The 23995-nt window shown below is 38.2% G+C and overlaps 1 protein-coding gene across 1 annotated transcript in view; it reads left to right on the forward strand.

The window, feature by feature from the left end:
- Positions 1 to 224: 224 nt before the first annotated feature.
- The window catches only part of HGF (hepatocyte growth factor), a 72997-nt gene continuing 49226 nt past the window's right edge, over positions 225 to 23995 (forward strand). The window contains exons 1-5 of the mRNA XM_075557647.1: positions 225 to 365; positions 6858 to 7023; positions 12973 to 13085; positions 13681 to 13795; positions 19390 to 19532. Coding sequence (XP_075413762.1) covers positions 278 to 365; positions 6858 to 7023; positions 12973 to 13085; positions 13681 to 13795; positions 19390 to 19532 — 625 coding nt within the window. The 5' untranslated portion in view covers positions 225 to 277. The remainder of the gene's footprint in view (positions 366 to 6857; positions 7024 to 12972; positions 13086 to 13680; positions 13796 to 19389; positions 19533 to 23995) is intronic.

Consider the following 23995-nt stretch of genomic DNA (forward strand, 5'->3'; position numbering starts at 1 on the left):
GTGGAGCAGGGCTGGGATCTGTTTGGTGGTGTTTGGGGTGGGGGGCAGGGGCGGTGGGGAGAGGAGGAGGGTGGAAAAGAGTGAAGGGCCTTGTTAAACAGTTTCTTACCGTAAGAGGGAGTTCAGACCCAGATCGTTCCAGTTAATCACACAACAAACTTAGCTCATCGCAATAAAAAGCCGCTCAGGGCTGACTGGCTCTCGTAGGCACCGACTCCGCACAGGATTCTCTCAGGCATCGCGTCCAGTGGGATCCGCCAGCTCTACCAGCAACACCATGTGGGTGACCAAACTTCTGCCGGTCCTGCTGCTGCAGCATGTCCTCTTCCACCTCCTGCTGCTGCCCATCGCCATCCCCTTGGCAGGTCAGTGTTCCCTTTGGGTTCTCATCTTAAATCTCGGGGGCTACTGCGACCCCTGCCTGCCCACACTGCCTCCCCTGGTCCCAGCATCCTTTCTCAACTCAGCAGGAGGCCGGCTGTGTTAAACCTTTCCCGGTGCTTTCCTTGACACCTCTTTCCTAGAATAGCATTTTAAATGACAATTAGCGTCCCCGCAGCCTCCTTCTCCCACCTCCCCAGCTCCCCACCCCCCACCCCCGCCGAACTTTCCCTTAGCCTAGTCGTGGTGGACTTTGGGACCCAAAGGAAGTGTGTATACTTGCGGGAACTTTGCTGGTTGGAACAAGTTTAAAGCTGACGAGGTCTGCTCAGGATGGGGGAGTGTGATGGTCAGCCCAGCGGGGCGCCATCCTTTTACAGAAGACAATTTTCCACGGGAATGCACCCCTCCACCCCCTGACATGCCCAGTCCAACCTTCAGGACCACATGCCTGCCGACTTGTTACAGCTTTTTGTTGCGCTGATGTTGTTGGAGAGAGCAGATTAAACTCTGGGGAGATGCTGTTGCAAAAATGAAAGAGAAAGCCTTTCTCCTAAGATCGCAGTTTTGTCGGGGTACGGATGCCTGGCCCGAAACTGCACCGCCAGGAAAGCCTAAATGGGGCGTCCTGGCTTAAAGCTGCGGAACTGCCCCTCTCAGGCTTTCGCTTTCTCCCCAGAGGATCAGGTTGGGGAGGAGTCTCTTAGGCGTGCATCTTGCCTGGTAGTTCCCAGATTTCGTTTGTTGCTTTGGGAGTGGCGGCTGTTATCAGGGCAAGGAAACATCTGCACTTGGCTGTATTATCCTTGGAGTAGCTGGGATGCCCGCGGGGGACGGCAGAGAGCACCAGGGTGTGCGCAGAGAAAGCAAAGGACGGAGCTGATACACAGATGGCAGACCTGGGCTTTCAACCATCTACACAAAACAGAAAACCGGCTATATCTTTGGGGACACATTAAATAAGAAATTCATTGGCCCCTTGTTCTAGCTTCTGATGTATTCCAAGGGTTGAAAACTTGAAACCCGAACTACACAGCAAGAAGGCATTCAACCCACCTGGCTTTCTTCTATTTTGTGAAAGGGCCCATTCTGGGAGGTGACACTGTTGGGGAAGGGTCAATTTGATGAAAGTCTCTAAGCGAGATATCTGAGGGAGGTGAACAAGAAATTAGTTCAAACCATCTTTTTTTTATAGCTAGCAAGCAGGTTAACATGCTTGTGATGTGTCACTTTAAAATGGATTCTGACAAGATATTGCTGCTTTGGGGGATATGAGATCCTGCCTAATGATTGGAGGGCTTCATTGCTAAAGTTAAAAATGCGGATGCTCTGAAGGAGAGGAGAATACAGTTACCTGAAGGCATCTATGCTAGTGAAAGGGAGAACGCTGTGTGGAAAACCCAAACAGTAGATCAACCCTAGACACTGTCTGTTTGTTTTTGGCATGCAGTACCGGGTTTTGGCAGGAGATATACATTCATAATTATATTTCACTTTGGCCAATGTTGAAATGACTGCGTTTCCTGAGGAGAGGGAGAATGCAGCTCAAGAGTGCGCTGGCAAGCAAGGGAGGCCACTTGGGAATTACAGATCTGCTGTGAACAGTTTCTGCAGCGGACAGTGCTAACATGTATCATCAAAAGATGGCTTTCCTTTGTTTGGGTGACAAATGTATTTATTTATTTTTAAAAATAAACTTCTCCGAAATGGGAAACATGATTAGCCCTCTTAGAACATGCAAAGGAGACTTGTTCTTTTCTGTGGTCTCTTAAATCGAGCACTTTGGAGGGTTTATTTCTGTTGTTGTTGCTACTTGCTTTAGTTAAATACTTTGGTTTCCTCTAGGTTTTACATCTCTACATGTGGAAAAATAGGACAATTTTAGAAAAGACCTGGTTAACATGCCAACCAGTTATGAATAAACCTTGCTTTGGGGTTTCTTAAGAAATATTCAAAATAACAGAACCAAACCATCCTTGTAGGGGTTGACCTAAATAGGATGTTTTTTTTCCATACTCATGTACACTGGAAACAAAGATCGGATTCCCTATAATAACAATAAAACACTAATTGGATACCTAATATTCAAGGTCTGTGTGGGATATATAGATAAACAAATGAGAAAGGAATCATTGTTTATTGAGCAACTGCTCTGGACAAGTTCTAAAAGTAAAGCTTATTTAATTCTAATAAGATTGGCATTAGGCAATTATTTTACCTGAGGAAACTAAGATATAAAGAATTTAATTCCACGATTTTGTTATCTTAGCAACTAATGGATAGAGCTGAGAGTCTACCCAGATCTATCAATCCATTTTAATGAAATAGATCATTTCCTCCACCCCGACACTCCCTCACCCTGCCCTCTTTTGTCCATACAGAAAGAAATTCAAGTGGAAATTACTTTTTTTTGATAGTTTACTTTTCTAAGTAATATGAGAAAAGTCCAGCATTAGAAATAACAATATTATGAGTTCATTTCTCACTTAATAGATAAAACCAGGACTGGGGACTATCAGACACCTGAAATGAGCATGAAATGATGGTCAGGTAACATGGTGGAAACCGAAATTAGAAGAACACACACACCAAAGGCACGCAGGTGTGAAAATGAAGCGTACGCTCTGAGAATTATCAAGTGAGGCTAGGGTACTGGCGTGTGACTGGGAAAGGTATGATCTCGGATTGGAAACTAGGATTGAGTTGCACGGTTTGGATATGGTTCTAAACCACATCGTCTCAATACTGGCTATTCTGAGCTACGATGGAAACCATTCACGTCCACAAGCTCCATTATTGAAGTTGTACTTTAGCTTGGTGAATTAAGTTGTATTGCTATGGTAGGCAGACATGTGCAGCAGGGTGGAGACCAAGAGGAAGCTTTAGCCCAATGAAATCTTATAATGAGCATCACTTCATGTTATCAATTTTCTGGGAAGTGATTATTATGCTGCTGGTCAAGCACAAACATGTTGTTGAAATCTGATGACCTTTTAATTCTTTTCTTTGGACATCTTTATTTGTGATACTGTTTCCTCCTTTGAAAGATGGAGATGATGGTATTTTGTGAAACCCAAGGTCTTTGATGCTCATAAGATGGAAACTTCTTTTCAGGATTCTTTTATTTGGGTAGCCAGCATAAAATTCACAGTTACCACCATTCCCTTCCATTAATTATTTGTATACTTTCATCTTAACATCTTGCCACCTTAAGCTGGCTTTCACTAATCACGGGGGTAGAGCTCTCAGAACGTGTGGGGTCAAATTTCTGCTTCGTTCCACACCCTGCAAATTCTCTCCTTACACTGATTTTCCTTTGAAGTCAACGGTTAGTCCACCCAGAGAAGAAAATATATGAGGTACTGAGAGAAATGATTGTGAAGCGCAGGGACCAGAGGGAGAAATGTGTCTTTCTTCAAGCACCTTGATACATTTGACCCTACTTTCTGCTTGCAGAGTTTCACCAAGATCCTAATGATTTCAGTTCTAAACTAGAGACTTGGTGTTCTTAGGCAATATAGCTTCCAGAATGGTTTCTTTTCCTGGGAGCAAGGAAAGGGGAGCTGTCATGGAAAGCATGACAAAATGGCAGTGAACTCTCACCCTTTGATTTCATTTCAGAATCTTGTTTATAAACTTCAACTAGCGGTCACATGCAAGGAATAGGAGGGGAAAAATATGATCCAAAGACATCTTTGAGTTTCTTTCCAAATTAAGCTTGGCTTTTAACTGTTTTCAGTAAAACAAGCATCAGTTGCTAATACATATGGAAGAGAATGCTTGAAACTATACTTTCAGGGAAGGGATTTTATTTTCAGATGCTGTTTTCGAAAGACTTCTGTTTTGAATTGTTCTCTTATTGAAGAAGGCATTGATTTTATAAATGCATGAATCACCTGATGTACAACAAGTTACAACTTCGTATTTTTGAGTAATTAGTGACTATCCTAGGAGATATGACTGAATTTATAAGGGAAAGTCTCGAAGTCATGAGAAATAAGTAGTGGGAAGGGGTTGCTAGTATCTCGTTTTGATTGCCCCAATTAGCTCCGTAGCCCCAGTCAAGCACTTCCTTGGCATTTATTATCTAAAAAAATGCAAATCAAAAATTGATTTGTTTTCTAGAATGTTTTTTGATCTGCAGATGAAAGGTAGTGTTGGAAAAGCTTATCAACAAATCAGGGTGGACTATTGTTATGAGGTACAACCACACATCACCCCCTGTTAGTAGGTAGACTATAGAACTGTAGAACACATGACACCCAGCAACCCTCCAGGACCATTTGTCTCTACTTCCGTCTTTGTTGCTTGCCTTCCTGTTGGCAAAGAAACCCAAACATTGGGTTTTATTCAGTAATTAATAAGATTCATATTGTAAACTTAGTTCCCTCAAGCCAATTTTAATTTTATGCTTTTAGTTGACAAAATTTATATTAGGAGTATATATTAAAATATATATTAGGAGTATATATTTGACAGTGTCCCATTTTAAAGGGCAGGTTTTTAAAATAGACTTTTAGCACCTACTAATTACTATTTTTTTCTTAGAAATATTAAAAGTTATATGGGAAATCAAATGCTATTATATTTGGAAATGCTTTCCATCTATAACATATAAGAATGAGGTCAAAGGAAAGAAAATTTCTTAATGGAGAAACTTGTCTTCAATTCACATAGTTACATGTCAGAAAATAATATTTGAAAAAACATGCACATTCTTTGCATAAGATAATGATTCTTCTGCTTTTTACAATAAAAATTGTAGGATACTGCCCCCGACCCCATTTTTACTTAATAATTATAGTTTAAGAGCTCTTTAAATTCAAGGCTAGTATAGCCTATATTTTAGGTTGATTAATTGAGTATTAGCATCTCAGGTAATTAAATAAGATCATTTGGCAATTCAATAAGAATGGCAGAATTTATGCAAAGCATATGGTTCAGGCTCTATACATAACCTACTGATAGATTATTTGGTTGAATTTCTACTTTAAAATCTCCTTTTCAACTGTCTTGGTGGTAAACGAGAATTTCATCTGGTTGGGCACAAAAAGGAAGTTAAAGATGTAAGTGTCATTATAAGAATTCGAGTTGACTGTTGACTTCAGGTTGGAGTGGACATTAATGAGAAGTACCTGCATGCTTAGCAATCCCACTGCAGGCAGTGGTTTCTGGCAAACAGAGGATGATGTCACTCATGGAACTTCCTTGTGTTAGCCATATTTCAAAATTTTCACTCAAAACTTGTTCTCTGTCTTCCTGACACATCTCACCACACATGAAGGTCCGAAACATTTTTCCTTCTGGACCATCCAAGTTTTTTCCCCCTTATTTGCATTTCCAAATCAAATCTTCAGTATTTACAAGTCATATTTCCACATAAACTCTTAAAGAAACATGGCATCAGGAGTGGTTCAGTGTGATCTTCTGAAATTAAACAAAGGATTCCAAATCTGAACTCTTCTATATGGTCAATGTATTTTCCACTATCTTCCCTTTGTTGTTGTTGTTAATCTTTAAAGTAAATAAAATACTATAATTTTGACTTCTTTATAAGGGCATTCAGAAAAATTGACAAAGGAGAGAGATTCATAACCATCCTTAGGACACAACAACTGCAATGTATTAAATGTGTTGATTCCAATGGTGGGGAGGATGGTCATCAGTAGAAATTGCGTTACTTTGGGCCAATGGAGAAAAAAGAAACAAATTCTTGTTAATCTAAATAGGAATATAAGCTTAAGTCTTTTAGGATGTTTTAGTTCTGTATTTTAGCTGTTTTAGTAGGAGGTGCCTTGCTATCTAGGGGCTTTTAAGAATACTTTTGTAACAAAAAATAATATTGCTACATTAAAGGATGAAGTTTTACATACATTTGATTTACAGTGCTTGGCTTGGTCTCAAGACAAGCAATCCAATGATACTCCGAAAGAGTGCCCAAATGCAGAGAAAACATTTATATAATAAATGAGGAAAGAGAGAATAACATATGAATAGTATGAAGTATTTTAAAGCAGAAAGCTGAAGACTTTGTCCAAAGGATTAAGTGAGAGCTTCTTGTCTGTCTTTGGATTGGTTTATAATAGTGCAACTTATAAAAAGACCAGTTGTAGAAGATGGAAAATATAATTGTAAGCATGATACTGTATGATTCTGGCACCGATACTTGCTTTTTATGTTGTTTGGAGAATATCATGTTATTTATTTCTTTAGAGTGAACTCTGTTCTATTTTTTTAAAGTACATTTCATTTGAAGGAATGTAGATTAGTGACTAGACATGACAGATTATTTGTTTTCCCGTGGTAACAATATTCCTTTCTTGCTCTCAACTCTCTGAGAGTATGGTTCTCCTGCCTTGCCCCCCTCCTTGCCACAGTCTCCTATGTTGTCAGATGAGACATTATCTTGTAAGTAATCCTCAAGGGCATTTTTAAAATATGAGCCTTAAAAGTGTTTTCCCCATTTTTTAAAACAGAAGGACAGAAGAAAAGAAGAAATACACTTCATGAATTCAAAAAGTCAGCAAAAACTACCCTAGTTAAAGAAGACTCATTACTGCGGATAAAAACCAAAAAAGTGAACACTGCAGACCAGTGTGCCAACAGATGTACTAGGAATAAAGGACTGCCATTTACTTGCAAGTAAGTTACTTCGTTTTTTATCCCCCTAGGGTGGTTTGCCAAACAGCATGACATCATTTAAATCATGTTTTGTTGTATTCAGTATAATATGTCTTAAAATTATAAGGTTGAGTCTAGTATGAATTTATTATAACACATCCTTTACCTCTTAGTTGATGGAAATAAAGCTTGGGTAGAGGGAATATATAAATCATACCTTCTAGAATCACACTTCCTTTGCTTATTGAGCTTGTATCTTATCGTTTTACGAGCAATTGAACCTAGGGACTAAAATTCGATTGGAGAGGCTTTTATCTTCCTGTTGATTTAAAGTATTCTCTTCAGAGCGGACTTTCCTTTTTCCTTCAAGAGAAGTGGGAGATATTTTAGATTCTGAGCTGGGCAACACTCCAGCTCTGTTACAGCGTGTGCTGTTGTCGTCCGTGGGTGTTAGTTGCCATCAAGTTGGCTCCAACCGATGTTGCTCCTACTCCGCCATCTTCGGTATGTTTGAGTCTCCCGCTGTCGGAGGAGTTTGATGAAAACTAGAACTGATGTCAGCGGCAGAATGGGTCCGGAAGAAGCTAGGAAGGAGCAACGAGGAAATCTGAGTTGAATAGCGATGGGACAAGCCAGAAGGCCTAAGGCGACTCAAGTTGGTTCTTACCGTGTTCTTCTCTTTTGACCATCCTGTGTGACCTTATGGAGACCCCTTCTCATTCTGTCAGCGAAGACAGAGAAAAGAATACGGAGGTAGGGGCCGTGTAGATTTCAGTTGAGTAGACCCCACGCTGCCTGAGGAAAATGAGTTTCCTCCTTGTCCCTGAACTTCCCTCGCGGACTTTCTGTTTGTTTTACAGGACGGCACACGACATTCTGCACATTAATTCTACTTTAATACATTGGGGTGCAAATGTGAGCAGAGGTTTCGGTAATGCCATGTTCAGATGCTCTGGTGTTATCTGGCCTTGTCTCTCTAAGAAATGAGTGAAATAGGTTTGAGGGGAAAGAACAGGATCAGAAGACATCGCCAAAGGCTTAGGACAAATTCTATTCATTGAAAGGGATACATTTATCACAAAAAAGAGTGAGGGGCTGGTTTGCAAGTATATTTCTGTGATAATCCTGTTGCATTCCCCGATTTTCTTATAAAAGCAGTAAGCATATTTAAAAATTTAAAATTATAAAAGCAGTAAGCATAATAAATAAAAATAACTCTCAATCAACAAGTCAACTCTGCAGATTTGTGGATAGATCTTTCTGGTAATTGACTAGGTTAAATTTTCTCTATTTTCCTATCTCAGACTTGGGAGGTTGAGGTAAATGGAATGGGAAAATCACGTTATTTCAGTTCTTAATTGTGAATCTGATAATAAACTCTCCTGGGTCTACACGTAAGAAAAACAGTGCTACTCTTAGATTCTCAAATTAGTTGTCCTTATGCCTTGGGGCTTTCCTTTTATTTTATTTAGTGAAAGTAATTATAGTGCACCAGAACACACGTGTGGCCAGATTAAGAAATCTTTGCATATACCATCTATGTGAGGCTTCATACTTTCTACAGTGTTTTGGCAGAGTTATATTTAGTCTCCAAATTTATGGAAACCTGTCAAGGAAACTACATGCAATATCTGGAACATACAGACAAATTTCTTCTGCCCAGAAAGGGTGTCATCTTCCTCACCCATTTATCATTAATCACCTATGTCATATACTTAAATATTTGGAATCATGAGACATATAAGTTATTTAGAGTTGAATGTATATTAAGCAAATTAGATTCTTAACGAATCAAAAATACTTTTTCACAAATGTGTTATATGGAGTAGAGTCACTAGAAGACAATGGCAAATCTATTCTTGGAATGATGTAGGAAAACTGTGTAAAAACATCTGCGAATGGAAGGGGATATTGGGTAGAACATTCTCAAACCCTGTTTCTTCTAGAGAAGATAGCAACTGCAGGACTTTAGAGAGATTCAAGTTCCTCTTTGATAAGAAGAAAAGATTAGCAGAGTACCCAACATTAAGATTTTCAGAAAAGTTCTAGTCCGTGAATTGACTTAAGAGAAGACAGAAAGTTTCCCTCTTACAGCTACGAATGGGAAGCTGGTCTTAGAATTGTTCTCTTTCCACAAACAACTCGAAGACTGGACGAAATAAATTCTTGAAAGGAAAATGGCAGGTAGATGAGGCTAAAATGAAGCAACTTAAATTCACACCTGGAAGAGAAGGGAACACATGGAATGGGATTATTTGCAATCACTAAATGGAAGTCTAAAGTAGCATAAGGAAATGTTTTCCTGATAATATATGCCACTGTAAGGAATAAAAGAAATGAGGAATAGCATCACCAAACTGGAAATTCTTCCACCTACTTCCCAGATGGATATCTTTGTAATGACAGAGACCACTTTTTCATACTTCTGTGTTCATGAACCTTTGAAGAGAGAGAGAAAGCGAAAGATAGTAGAAAGAAAGAAAACCATGACAATTGACAAGAGAAGCTCACATGCTTTTTGTTGACGTGAAAGAGAAGTGGAGACTCATTGGACTGCTGCCTGCAAGGGCAGCAGTTCTCAACCACTCCTCACTCTGCAGGAGAAAGCGAGCTTTCTGCTCTGGTCCAGAGTTGCACTTCTCAGACATCAAAGAACAAAAATCATACCATTGCGTGCTCACCTTCCCAATAAGATCACTGAGGACAAATGGGTGCATAAGCAAAAGTGGTGGAAAAAGAGCTGATGGTGTCCGGCTATCAAAAGTTATAGTGTCTGGGGTCTCAAAGGCTTGAAGATAAACAAACAATCATCTAGCTGAGAAGTAACAAAACCCACATGGAAGAAGCACACCAGCCTGTGTGATTATGAGGTGTCAAAGGGATCGGGTATCAGGCATCAAAGAACAAAAAAATCAAATCATTGCGAATGAGGGGGAGTGCAAATTGGGAACCCAAGACCCATCTGTAGGAACTGTACATCCCCTTACAGAAGGGTATTGGGCAGGAGACAAGCCAGTCAGGGTGCAGTGTAGCAGCGATTAAACATACTAATTTCCTCTAATTCCTAAATGCTTCCTCTCCCCTCCCCTCCCCTTCCCTCGCCCTCCCCCACTATTGTTATCCCAATTCTGAGGATGTACACTGGTACAAGTAGGAACTGGAAACACAGGGAATCCAGGACAAATGATCCCTTCAGGACCAGTGGTGAGAGTGGCAATACCGGGAGGGTGGAGGGAGGGTGAGGTAGAAAGAGGGAACTGATTACAAGGATCTATATATAACCTCCTTCCTAGAGGATGGACAACAGAAAAGTGGGTGAAGGGAGGCGTCAGACAGTGTAAGACATGACAAAATAATAATAATTTATAAATTATCAATGGTTCATGAGGGAGGTGGAAGCAGGGAGGGAGGGGAAAAATGAAGAGCTGATACCAAGGACTCAAGCAGAAAGCAAATATTTTGAGAATGATGATGACAACAAATGTACAAATGTGCTCCATACAATGGATATATGTTTGGGTTGTGATAAGAATTGTATGAGCCCCCAATAAAATTATTTTTTAAAAAAAGAGCTGAATGTCTCAGAAACCCAAAGGCTAGTTTTACTCTGTCTTCCAGGGCCCTATGGGTTCTCATCAACTCAATGCCAGGGAGTGGGGTTATTTTGGATTATATTTATATTTTGTGATGAGATGTTATGAATTTCCAAAGTTTGACATTTCTTTTATCAAAATTTAAGTTTCCTCTTAGTTGACTGTCTTACAAGTTATTTTGTCACAGTTAAAAAATATATTTCTAGAATGATGAGGGCAGCAAATGTACAAATGTGCTTGATATGATGTATGTATAGATTGTGATAAGAGTTGTATGAGCCCCCAATAAAATGATTAAAACTATATGTATACTTCTATAATTTGCTCTTAACAATTTAGTTGTAAAATACTCAAAAGTAGATATTTCAAAACATATACATGTAAATCAGAGTATATATTTTAGGAATATAAAACTTTTGAAATGATCTTGATCTAGAATAAAATGTCATCAAATAAAAATATAAAGCAATAAGTAAAATATTTAAAATAATTTAACAATGTATTTTTATTTTGTTTTTAACTGTTTATTGGGATTTGAATGATAGCTTACAGAGTAAATTGGTTCCCCAGTCAATAATTCATACCCATTTTGTGAACAATGTATTTTTAATAAGCCTTTGTGTTCCTAACTAAAATGGGTAATTAAAAGTGGTGGTTCTACTTTTACATGGATTAACTGTGAATTAGAATCTAACCAATAATTTTCAACAATAACCAATGTCTTTTTAACTTTGTTTTGTAAAACTTGTTTTTATTCAAAATTCATTTAAATGTTCACATACAATAAAATAAACGATGCATTTGAAATAGCTAAATTACTAGAAAATTAGATTCTCAAAAATATATGACATGAATGAAAGAGAAATTCTGTAATTTTAGAAAATTTGTGTGTGACCTTAATCAAATACGTGTACAGGGCGGCAATGCAATTAGCATGAATGAGGGGATGAGGAAATTTTTAATGCCATTCCTTAACAGAAGGAAGACTATTCATAATTCCAACTTCATTTCCTATTGCAAGTAATAATATTTTCTGTGTTGTGTATTGACTGGTATTCTACCAGAGCCCTGTTGGTGCAATGATTAAGAACCCATCTGCTAAAACAAACAAAAAATCTCATCTGCTAATGGAAAGACTGGCAACTTGAACCCACCAGTCTCTTCAATGTAGAAAATTATGTCACCCTGATTGTGTCGAGATTATATCCCTGGAAAGACTGTGTGGCAATTCTTCTCTGTTCGAGGTGGTCACTATGAGGCACCACGTTTGGTTGGTACACTATTCTTCATTAAGGGATTTACTCATTGCTTTTATTTTGGTATAGAAAAGACTTAGAAAAATTGTAGAAAGATGTTTTAATGAACAACAACAAAACAACAATGTATCTATCATACTTAGCTAAAGAATGGGCAATTTTAGAAGTAAAACATTTAAACAACTTTTCTTTAAGATGATATATCAAAAATATATTTTCTGATATTAGTATTTGTAATTAAATGCCTATGCAAACAGACCTAGAAAGGCAACATTGGCATAAATAAACACATCCACATAGCGAGAGTTTGTAACCTTTAATATTCTTCCCTGCTTTATAACTTACTAAGAAAGGTAGTTATAAGGAAATTTAAAATAAAATAAAGACAATTTGTAATTTCATGCAAAATTTACAAAGTTAATTGATTTCAGATCCATTTTTCTAGAAGAACCTCCTGATGGAGATAATTTGTTTATTACACATTAGGAAATGTTGTTTTTAGCAAATACTTCATATAAGTATAAATAGGGATTTTATTTATGATGTTTCAAATATAATCACTTATATATATTTGTATATAAATGAAATCTTTTAGTCTTCTGCACTCTTAACTAAAATTAGTCTTCAAAAATAATTTCAGTAGTCAAGTTTTACACTGATTTTATTGTTGAAGCTCTCATTCTGCTAAAAGCTATTTAGCATAGCATGTGATCATTCCAAACAGCATTGAAGCTGATATTTAAATCTACATCTAACAGGGAAAACGGTGGGACGGTGATCCCGTGTTTGTCAGAGGAGGATTGTGTTCCATAGGGTTTTCAGTGTATAATTTGTTAGTATTTCAGAAATCAATCACCAGGCTTTTCTTATGAGGCACCTGTGGGTCATCTCAAATCACCAACCTTTCGCTTAGATGCCACACAAATTGTTTGATTGTTTGCACCATCCTAGACGACCAAATTTTGTTCTTATTTCTGCAGTCATCAAAACGGCCATGTTAAAACCCAGTCATGTGTTTATGTGTATTTGACAGTCAAGATGCATTGGTAACCACGTCTATATTCTGTAAAAAAGTATATCTAGTAGTATTCCTACTTTTCATTTGGATTATTTTTTTTCAGGGCATTTGTTTTTGATAAGGCAAAGAAACGATGTCTCTGGTTCCCCTTCAATAGCATGTCAAGTGGAGTGAAAAAAGAATTCGGCCATCAATTTGACCTGTATGAAAACAAAGGTAATTGTTTTCATCATAATACTTCATAATAAGATAAATTCATTACAGCGTGGTTGCCTTGTAAGACAACAATCAACATAAGGTAATTGTCCCTTTCTCTGTCTTTCTCACCTCCTCATGTGGACATGTACAGAGACCCATGCAATTCTATGAGATAAAGATATATTCACTTATTTCTTAATAAATTTAACTGAAATTCAAATAATATATGATTTAATTATGTAATCATTTTAGTTTGTTAAATTCAATATAGGCTTTAAATTACTTAATTTTGTGTTTAACATTTTGCTAAGGTAAATTAAGGAAATATATTTGCACAAGTCAGCCTGCCAAATTAAGTTTTGCTCGTAGAGTAAGTCATGCTAGGTATAGAGAGTAATCTCTGCACCAAATGAAAACTTCTCAATAATATATTTTTGAAGGTTATTCTCAAATATATTACTTTGAAAAATATTACTTTAAGAAGGAATGTCAATTTTATTTGAGACCATTTATGAGCTATTACTTACAGGTTAAAATATGGTCTCATTTTTCTCATTAACTACACTGTACATGTTTCCTACTTATAATAGTTATTTCTGCTCGATCCCAATAGATTACATTAGAAACTGCATCATTGGTAAGGGAGGCAGCTACAAGGGAACCGTATCAATCACTAAGAGTGGCATCAAATGTCAGCCCTGGAATTCCATGATCCCACATGAACACAGGTAAGAACAGCATGAAGAAAAGAGGATGGAACAGCTCTTTTAAAAACATGCATTAATAATTCCATTCCTTCAGTACAATCCTCCAGTTTTACAACAATTTAGTCAGCTTTACTAAATTGTATTTGGCTGAGATGACTGTGAACTCGTTACCAATATTTAGCAAAATAACAATAATCTATTTATCATAAAGATGTGGCTTATTATTATTTTATTCCTGTGTCTCAATTGGTAGAGCCTGTGTTTATAAAAAAAGCATGTGATTTAAAATAAAATATTTACCTTGCCCTTTCTCTTTGCCTTTGAGAAATACAGCAGGAAACAGCTGGAGAGACTAGGATAAAGCCCCAGGTGAATCCAACGCTGACCTTACCAGTGTTCCATGATCTTGATGGTTCTCAACCTTGGCTGCACATTAAATCCACCTGCTGTAGAACTCTGATATAATCTAACTGCCCGGACTACAACACGACCACTTAAATCAGAATCCCTTGGGGACAGCCTGGGGTCCAGACAAGTATTTTTGAACGCTTCCCAAATGATTCCAAAATGCAGCTAAAGTTAAAACTAAAGACTAAGCCTCATATTGGCCAGTTTTCCCATTATATCTATTGCCTTGTGACTGGGGAAAACCTCATTCTGTGGAGAGTAATGTCTATATGTAAAAGGAGACTAGTGTTCATTGTAAGACGAATGTTATTTAAAGATGAGCCACCATTGCAACCCATAGGCTCATTAGGTTGGGAGTCTTACTCATTATGGAGAAGAAGCGTAGATACCTAATATCCACCAGAGAAATAACTGCAGCAAGAGATTTTTCACAGTTTATCTCACAAATAAATTTAACAGGAATTGAGATCATTTTGAAAGGTATCCCCTGGTTATTAATGCACTGGATGATTTAATGTTAATGCAAATTAGACATAATATCCTTTCCCCTAATTTATAAACATGCTCATGAACGTCTATCATGTGCCAAACACCTTGCTGTGTGGGGTCTCTAGTTTATCTCACGCAATCTTCACCAGAGCCACATAAGGCAGATGGTTTTATTTAGTTCTATTTTACGTATAATGACTCTTCAGTACAAAGAGCCTTAGCCTGTGCAGAGCCATACACATCTAGTATGGCGTGTCCAGCATGTAAGCCCAGTGATATGGCGAGTGCTCTTCCCAAGAGGACATGACGTATTTGTCACATCAAGTAGAGTGTACTCAGTGAACCCAATCAGGGCTATACTGGGAGTTATCTTCTCAAAAGTAATGTTGGCTTTACCTTGATGAGTCCACTTGTTACTCCAGTTCACTTTTTCTTTTTGGACGAAAGAGTGCAAGCTGATTTTACTTCAGTAAGCAGAGTCTCTCTGCCATGAGTTGGGTCACCTGACACATGGGCAGCATCATGGGTAACAAGTTGGGCTGCTAGCCACAAACGTCAGCAGTTTGAAACCGCAGTCACTCCATGGGAGAGAGACGAGGCTTACTGCTACAGTAAAGATCTACAGACTCGAAAACACACAGGGCAATTCTACCCTGCCAACAGGGTCTCTAGGAGTAAAAAAAGTAAGATTAATCAATCAACTCTCACTAAACAATGAAGAAAAAAGTTCCATAGTGAGATCAAAACCTTGCCTTCGGGCTAACTAACACCAGACAATAGGTGGCCAAATTGGGAACTTACAACTATATTCGAATGTCAGCCAAATGCTCTGATCCCTATATTTAAAACAGAAATATGTAGGCATACATAATTGATTTGATCATTTCTTAAATATTTTCAGGTATCCTGAAAATGGCTGAAGGAGAAAAAAATATTAAATAGTAAATCTGTCCTTGAAGAAATGTTAAGTTTTTAATGAGCAAAAGAATAGCATTTGAAATCAACCCTCCCACAATGCAAGAGTGCACCAGTCTGACCTAGTAGAGGTCTGATTTCAACCCAAATACTCCAAGATTGTGCTCCTTGCTAGATAAGTGCGGTGTAACAGATCTCCCTGGGAACTGGCTCCTCAGGCCAATAAGTCATTTGACTAAGGAGCATTCCCTTGTTATGTAAAGTTTATGGCTGGGGAGATCTTATATATTAATCAGATCTTTTATTTTTGGTACACACTTAATTTTCATCAATTAGAGACTTGTTGGAATATCTGCGTGCTAACTTAACCCTTTTTAGTTATGTGTTAACTAAAGATTAATTTCATGAGAAATGAAAAAATAGATCTCTGACTGGAGAAGTGATTTATTGTTGACTCCCTACATTAATTTTTTTTCACAAGTGGCTTAATGGGTAGATGATGATAGATGATGAAATTACTTTAGAAGCTTAACCAGAAAATCAGGTGACTTGATATCTACATCTGTATCCTTCATTGCAACCTAGTACTCATTAATGAAGCAGATGATGGACTAGATCGAGTTTCCTATGAACATAGTTTATATGGAAAGAAAAGAGTCTGCCACTTAGAAAATCTAATTTATATTTCAAAGTCTATTTTTGATATAGCCCAGTCTAAGGTGGGAATTAGTCTATATTTTCTCTATATTTTTAGATTTATTAATTCCAGCAGAATTAATTTAATTGTCTTTAACCCATTTCTAATTTATTTCTCTGCCTTCATACCTGCCTTTTTTCCCTACTGATTTTTTAATTCCCTCACTAGTTCATCACAGCTACTTTATGGCTTTACAAATCCACTGGACAGGTATATGTGTATATATGTGCACTTATTTATGTGTGTCTGTAACCAAAATTCTTCCTAAAACTGTAGCTATTTACCATATTGTATTTAACTTGTAGGGAGCAGTGATGGAGGAGTAGGTAAATGTTCTACCTTTAACCCACCTGAAAGGTGAGCAGGTGAAACCTACCTGTAGCTCCCTGAGGAACAGATGAGCTAGTCTGCGACTGTAAAGACTGAGCACCTTGGGTATCTTCTGGAGTTCTGCTCTGCTCTGCAGAGTCACCTCGAGTCAGAATCAATTCAACTGCGATTTCTTTCTTTCTTTCTTTAGCATGTGCTAAAATCACTATCTAGTTTATTAGTAAATACCGTGCATAACACAATAAAGAAAAATTACTTTGTAATAGTTCACTTCCTTCAACTTGTAGCAACCTAAGACCAAACCCACTGCCACCCAGTACATTCTGACTCATGGGGACACGACAGGACAGAGCAGAGCTGCCATCGAGGGCTCCCAAGGCTGTACATTTATAGGGAAGCGGCCTGCTGCGTCTTTCTCTCAGGGAGCAGCTGGTGCGTTCCGCTAATCTTTTGGTGAGTCTGAGCACTTTCACCCCTGCCCCACCATGCTCCAGGTGTTTCCTCTAGATAAATACTATTTTGCGTTTTTTTGGTTTTTCTTTGAGGGCAGTGTAGCCGACAGATACAATACAAAACAATAAAATGGATTTGGAATTAATGTTGTATTAAAATACCTTATGTGGATAACAAAACCAGAACTATGATATTTGAAAATTGAAGTCCAAATAATTCACTGTATCCTTTTATCAAATGGTCTATTATGAACCAAAGCTAGGAGCGCTGACAAAATCATCAAAGAAAATAAGTGATTTTGCCTTTCATGACAGAGTAGAGACTACTGATTGGAGTGTCCATAATAAAATGCAGACTTTATTTAAGTTCTTAAATACTAACTCAAGGAACCCTGGCGGTGGAAGGGCGAAGAGCTTGGCTGCTAACTGAAAGGTCAGCTGACCAGGAGAAAAGACCTCCAGACCTGCTTCTAGAAAGGTCATTGTTGTTAGGTGCCAGCAAGTGTCCCCACTCAGAGCAGCCCTGTGTACGACAGATAGAAACCACTGCCTGATCCTCTGCCCCCGTCACCATGGTCGTGATCTTGGAACCCAGAGTAGCCACTGGGTCAGTCATCTCTTCACGAGTCTTCTTTTGTTGCCCTTCTACCTTACCAAGTATGACGGCCTTTTCCAGGGACTGGTCTCTCCTGATAACACGTCCAAAGTCCATGGGATGAAGGCTCACTGACCTTGCTTCTCTGGTGCACTCTGGCCCTACTTCTTCCAAGACAGACTTGTTTGTTCCGTTGGCAGTCCATGGTACTTTCAGTGTCTTCACCAACATTATCCGTGACAGGCATCCTTTCTTCTTGAGTCATCCTTATTCAGTGTCCAACTGTCTCCTGCTTAGCAGTGGTTTGGGAGTACCACGGCTTGTCCTAGAAAACCCGAGGGGGCAGTTCAGTCTTCTGGGGTTGCCATAGGTTGGGATTGACCGAATGCCACCCGGCAGCAGCACTCTATTTCTCTTTGCAAGTTTCAAACAGCCATGTAAGATGTTCTAATGTACAGACAAGCGAACTTGAACTAAAAAAATGCCAAACTCACTACCATCGAGGTAATTCCAACTCACAGTGACACCAGAGGGACAGGACGAGCAGCTCCTGTTGCGTCCAAGAGTGGATTTCACTAGGAGTCAAATGGAGCCTTTTTCCCCCTTTCCTTTATTCTTTACAACAAAAGCAAAAAAAAAAACCCAAAAACTTTTCTTTTTTTTTTTCTTCAGCATACTGACACTGAATTTTTATGGGCATATAAAGCCTCATCTTTCTCCATTTGAGCTAGCTTGTGGCTTCAAACTGCTGACCTAACAGTCACCCACTACACCAGCAGGGCTCATTTTAGGCTCAAAACACTCTCTGCCATCGAGTTGGTGCCGACTCCTAGGGACCGGGTAGAACTACCTCTGTGAGTTTCCAAGACAGTAACTCTTTGGAGGGCCGAAAGCTCTGTACTGCAGACCATGTGGTGTAGCCCCATGCACAACCACTCTCCCAGCTTAGGCTAAGCGAGGCTAACTTACTTTCTGGAGTCATATAGGCAGTGACAAAGACTTCAATTTAAGTCCGGGTTTAATTTAATCCGAGAATTGTACATACTCTTTCATCAATACCGTTCTCAGTTGTAAAGCGGTGAAAGACTTGTCACAGGGCCCTGGTGGCAGTAGGGGTTTGGCTGCTGACCTCAAGGTGGGCATGTCAATAACCACATCCTCTCTCCAGGCAAGGACAAGGCTGTTCTCATGAAAATTCAGTCTCGGAAAGCCTGTCTGGTGTCACTAGGAGTCATAATTGACTCAATGGCAATAGGTTTGCTTCCCCCCCTCTTCTTTTCTTTATTCTTTATCTATTTCTTCAAAAACAATAAACAATAGTGATCTTGGATAAGCAGTGACCCAGGGAGATTTCAAGGTTAATGACACTGTTTCCCAGTTCTCTCTTAGGTGGCCTTGGCTAACCACGGTTACCTCTGAATTAAGTTTTGAAATTTTAATTCAGACGATTTCAATGAAATTGTAGAACAGTTTTCTCTTCGCGAATCTGCAGACTATTCATCCATAACTTCTTCTGATGTTGAACTGTAACTATGTTAAATTTTATGAGATCTTATATTTAGAATGGTGGTAAATGGCAGAATTTGAGTTAAAATCTATTTCAAAGTCTGAAAGTAAATAAAGGGTTTGTCTATTTTCAGGAAACATATACCTATTAATTAGTAGAACTGATAGATCTAAAATAAATGTGCATGCTCTTATACTGTGATGATTATCATTTTAAAACTAGCTTTTTGCCTTCGAGCTATCGAGGTAAAGATCTACAGGAAAACTACTGTCGAAATCCTCGAGGGGAAGAAGGGGGACCATGGTGCTTCACAAGCAGTCCAGAGGTACGCTACGAAGTCTGTGACATTCCTCAGTGTTCAGAAGGTAAATGAACCTGAATGCAATCTGGGGCCCTCTGTTCCCCTCTGTGTGGAACTGTAACTTGCATTAAAGGTTAACAAAAACAATCAAATCACAATAAATATGTTGTTCAATCAAAGACGAATATAAATATATATATATATAGCAATTTTACATGATACTTTGAAACACTATAACGGTCACCAGATTGATCCAAAAGAATGGGATGTGTTACTAGTTTAAATTTCAACCTGGCCTCAGGCAGTCCTCTGAAGAGAGTAAGGGTGACTTAATAAAGTACTTCTTGAGCTCACTTCAAAATATAGTCCTACATATCATCTCAAAGGTAATATCAAAATATATTCCTGTAAATTATCTGAAAGGGGACAAATCAAATTTAGCCCTTTTTAAGTTATGCTCATTCTATTCATTTGATGCCTGCTTCCACCCAAAGCTTGTCAAGTCTACCTTGAAGTGATGTGGTGAGGTACGTGAGCTCAGAAGAGAATAAGGAAGCAGTAACTGACAGTTTGCTAGTCCCCAGGTGTGTTTTGGTGGAAATGTGACTAGAACCAAATTTGACACACAGAGAATGGAACTGAGTCCCATTCAGAATATGTCTGAAGAGATCAGAGTGATGGGTCCTGAGCTGTCTTGAAGGCCAGCACCCTCAACCCATGTCTATGTTCTTACCTGCTCTCACAGCATGAATGGGCATTCTCCTTACTTCTGTAATGGAAAACTGAATAACTGAAAAGATGGAAGCGTAACCATTTCAGCATTGTATGTGGTGTAGCTGGGAATTCTTTTGTTGTTTTATTTGATTTTTTAGTTCTGTCAGTACCAAAATTCTAAAATTACAAATGAAATAAGGATGAAATTCTGTTAGAAATTTCATAGAATTTTCAAATATTTAGAGATGGGGTTTACTGGAATGCTGTCCACTTTTTATAGTAAGGTATCATACCTAATTGTTGTTAACTAAGACATTTAAAAATATTTTTCTATAAATATATATTTAATGCTAGGTTGATATTTATCATATGCAAGTAAAGGCTACTGTTAGCTAATTGTCACAGAGTATGTGAATTTGTTTTTGTTGTTAGTTAAATTTCTAACTTTATGTGCTAGAGCCAGTTCCACCTTTTGTTTGTAAATTCTCAGTTTCCATTTCATATCATATTCTGTTCACTATAAATTCCTTCATTGTTTTCTTTTCTTTTAAAAATAATAAACTTATCTGTGATAACGTTATGGACAAGTCTGTTTTGTATGAACAAGTTTGTAATGAATATTTGTCATGAATTTACACATGGAGGAAAAATCTTCCTACTTTCAGGGAACTACCAAATACCAGTTTTGTAAACTTGAAAATCATTGGCAAGATATTTTGTTGATTGGTCTTCCTTGACCTAGCAAGCTATTTTTGTAGACAAGTAACTTGGTCAATTTACATACAGCCAAGTTTTATGTTATCTGATTAATCCTCGTGGGATTGAGGTTTCCCATCCCTGTTTTCTAAGAAGTTGCACTATCAAAGTAGAGTAACATAGGCCTGGACTGATTGGCCGGTGATTTACAATAGTAAATGCCCCCAAATAAAGCAACGGGAAAGCCATCTTGTACGTATTCCCATTTCATTAGGATGTAACTCTCTACTATCTTTATTACTAATCTGAGGGCATTGTGCTTCCCTCAGGAAAGAGCACCGCTCATTAGTGTGATTGGTGTCGCCGTGACACTGAAGGTTGCACATGTGCTCTCTCTGGAAACAATTAGAAGCACGACATGAGTAGAAGCACCTCCCCAGGAGAGAATGAAGCAACATCTGCCCTGTAGGGAGAGCATAGTTCACGGAGCATGGAATGAACTGTGATAACTAAATCCAAGCTATGCTGAAGAATGCTTTAGCAGGACTCTCATGAAGAGGACCCAGATATAAAGCATTTTCAACACATTAATATAGAAATAAAAAACAGAGTTGTTTATAAAACAGATACTATACACAAAATAATGTACTCATAATACACATTTTCATATCAAAAATAAATATGAGAAACATCAAAATCCTGAATGCCCCAGTGAATGAGTGGGTCAGCCATTTCCTTCAAGTGGGATTAACTTCACAGGTTACATTTAACTCTCATCATAATAGATGAGGAAGTAATTGACAAATCATTTTTTCCTTCTTTTTTAAAATCATTTTGTACACTTAAAACTAGATAAAAATATCTACAGTCAACCTTCGCCTGGTTCCTTTGAAGAGGTTAAATAGAACAGTATGTATTCTATGACATTTGTATAACCATTAAACCCTGAGATAGTCAACTCATATCTATTTGAAATTCTAATTGGTAAGATAAATATATCTGATCTCTATTGTCCAATATCAATGTTTTTTTCCTATAATTCAAAGCTTTGAAGAATGCTAAGAATTCTGAAGGAAACAAATGCCTTTTATTGCATCCTGGCTCTCATCTGGTTATGTAGTCAAATCCCTGGTGGCGCCCGCTGGTAACAGCTTGGTTGCTGATTGAAAGTTTGAGGGTTCAAACTTACCTAGTGATTTTATGGGAGAAAAATTTGGAAATTTGCTTCCAGAGAGATTACGACCAAGAGAACTGTACGTGGCAGTTCTATCCTGTCACATGTGGTCATGGACTCAATGGTACCCCCAAACAACAACATAGTTACATAAAAGAAACGTTACCATTAATGTCTAGTTGAAAAATTATAGAAAACTGATGTTTGTGAAATCTGACTGTTTAGCACTTGCTTTGGGTTTAAAACAAACAATTAATAGCTGCTGGGACAAATGTCTGCTGGAATGATGGTCAAATATTCAAGTAAATACATTGTATCAATCCATCATCAAACCTTTATATTTTAGGACCTTTATATTTTAGGACCTTATATTTAAGATCCTCCAATGATACTGCTCCAATGATACTGCACATACATGTGGAGAAAGACTTAGAGACAAAGATCGAAATGAAATTATTAACTATAAATGTGAATTTGTGAGACTATTGACATTTTAAACATTTTGCGTGCTGAAGTAATCACAAGCATGGCTTTCTCTTTCTTGGAGATTGCTCTTACTTGTGCAGAAAAAGCATTGATTAAAAGTAGATTCAAATACTTTTAAAATAATTATTTTGCTGTAAACTCAGATTACCTGTGTTTTCATGACTGAGAGAAGTAGAATACAAGCTATATATTTTTAGGAGATACATGTTACATTAACTATTTATACTAAGACGAATGCATAGCTTTTATAAAGTTCTTTCATTTCGGCCAGAAAAATGCTAAGACATGCACACACACATACTTATAAATCGAAAATTTTATATAACGTGAGCTTATGTGACTTAGGACTGTATTTTTCTTTCAGTGTTTCTTTAGAAGGAAAATAGTCTGGAAGTGTTAAATAACGCACAGCCATCAATCGAGAGACCCTAACAGTGCCTCCCCCTCCCCCCATACACTGCTCTAGTTGATTCTCATATTTGGTTCCTGGCCTAGGTGCACTTGGCTTCTGCCTGCACTATTTATTTGACATTGAGCTGCAGAAGCTTGCAGGATTCTTAGAAAGGTGGAGGTCTAAAAAGTGAACATGACGCTCCATTTGGACCTGCTTGAGCTGTGTTTTACGGCTAAGCTGAGCAGTTTCCAGCCTCTCACATTCCATGAGACGGGCAAGCTAGGTGCTGCCCCATCTACTCTTTTTCCTAGTGCTTCAAGAGGTAAGACTCCAACAGGAGGCCAACCTACCCTGTAAACAAGAAGGCAAAGGGCGTTGAGACAGGTTTTGAAAAGGCAGTAATTTTGAATTCCTAAACGTATTGCTGATATTCTATCGGAAAGCTGACCACCTCGAGTGTGGAGTCAACAAATTAACGTGTAAAACGTAACAGGCAGTTAGGAGTAAAGAGAGAAAACTGGACTATAGGTCAGAAGACCTGTCCTCCCGATCCAAGTTTGACATTTTCTGTGTTAGGTAAGTTCTTTACAACTGTTGTGAGCCTTGTTTTCCTCCCTGCAAAGAACAAATGATGTTTCATATTTTTAAAATCCTATACAAATAATCAGAAAATGTGTAAATATTACATACTTCCTATCTTAAATTTGAGCTCAGAGCCCATGTAACCCCCACTTTCATTGCCTATTAAAACCTAATATTTCACTCACAATTCGTACAAAACATTATCTTGTTAGCTTTTTATCCTTTTCTCACCAGGTCCTTAGCGACATCCAGCTCCAACTTCACCTTCCTAGAATGTAGGATCCTCATTCATGTTTCTGTGCCATTTCATAATTTTAACCCTTGATAGTTAAGCCCTTCCTTCATTTCAAAGTCCAAGTGAAACCTACATTAAGACCCTTCACTGCCCGATACTTCGAACTTTTACAATAAAACAGGTCGTCTATAGCTTTGCCGGTCAAGGTGTGGGTGATAGGGCAGCAGCATCAGTACTCGCTGGGAG

Source organism: Tenrec ecaudatus, chromosome 9 (genome assembly GCF_050624435.1).
Source record: "Tenrec ecaudatus isolate mTenEca1 chromosome 9, mTenEca1.hap1, whole genome shotgun sequence".
In the NCBI taxonomy this organism is placed as follows: Eukaryota; Metazoa; Chordata; class Mammalia; order Afrosoricida; family Tenrecidae; genus Tenrec; species Tenrec ecaudatus.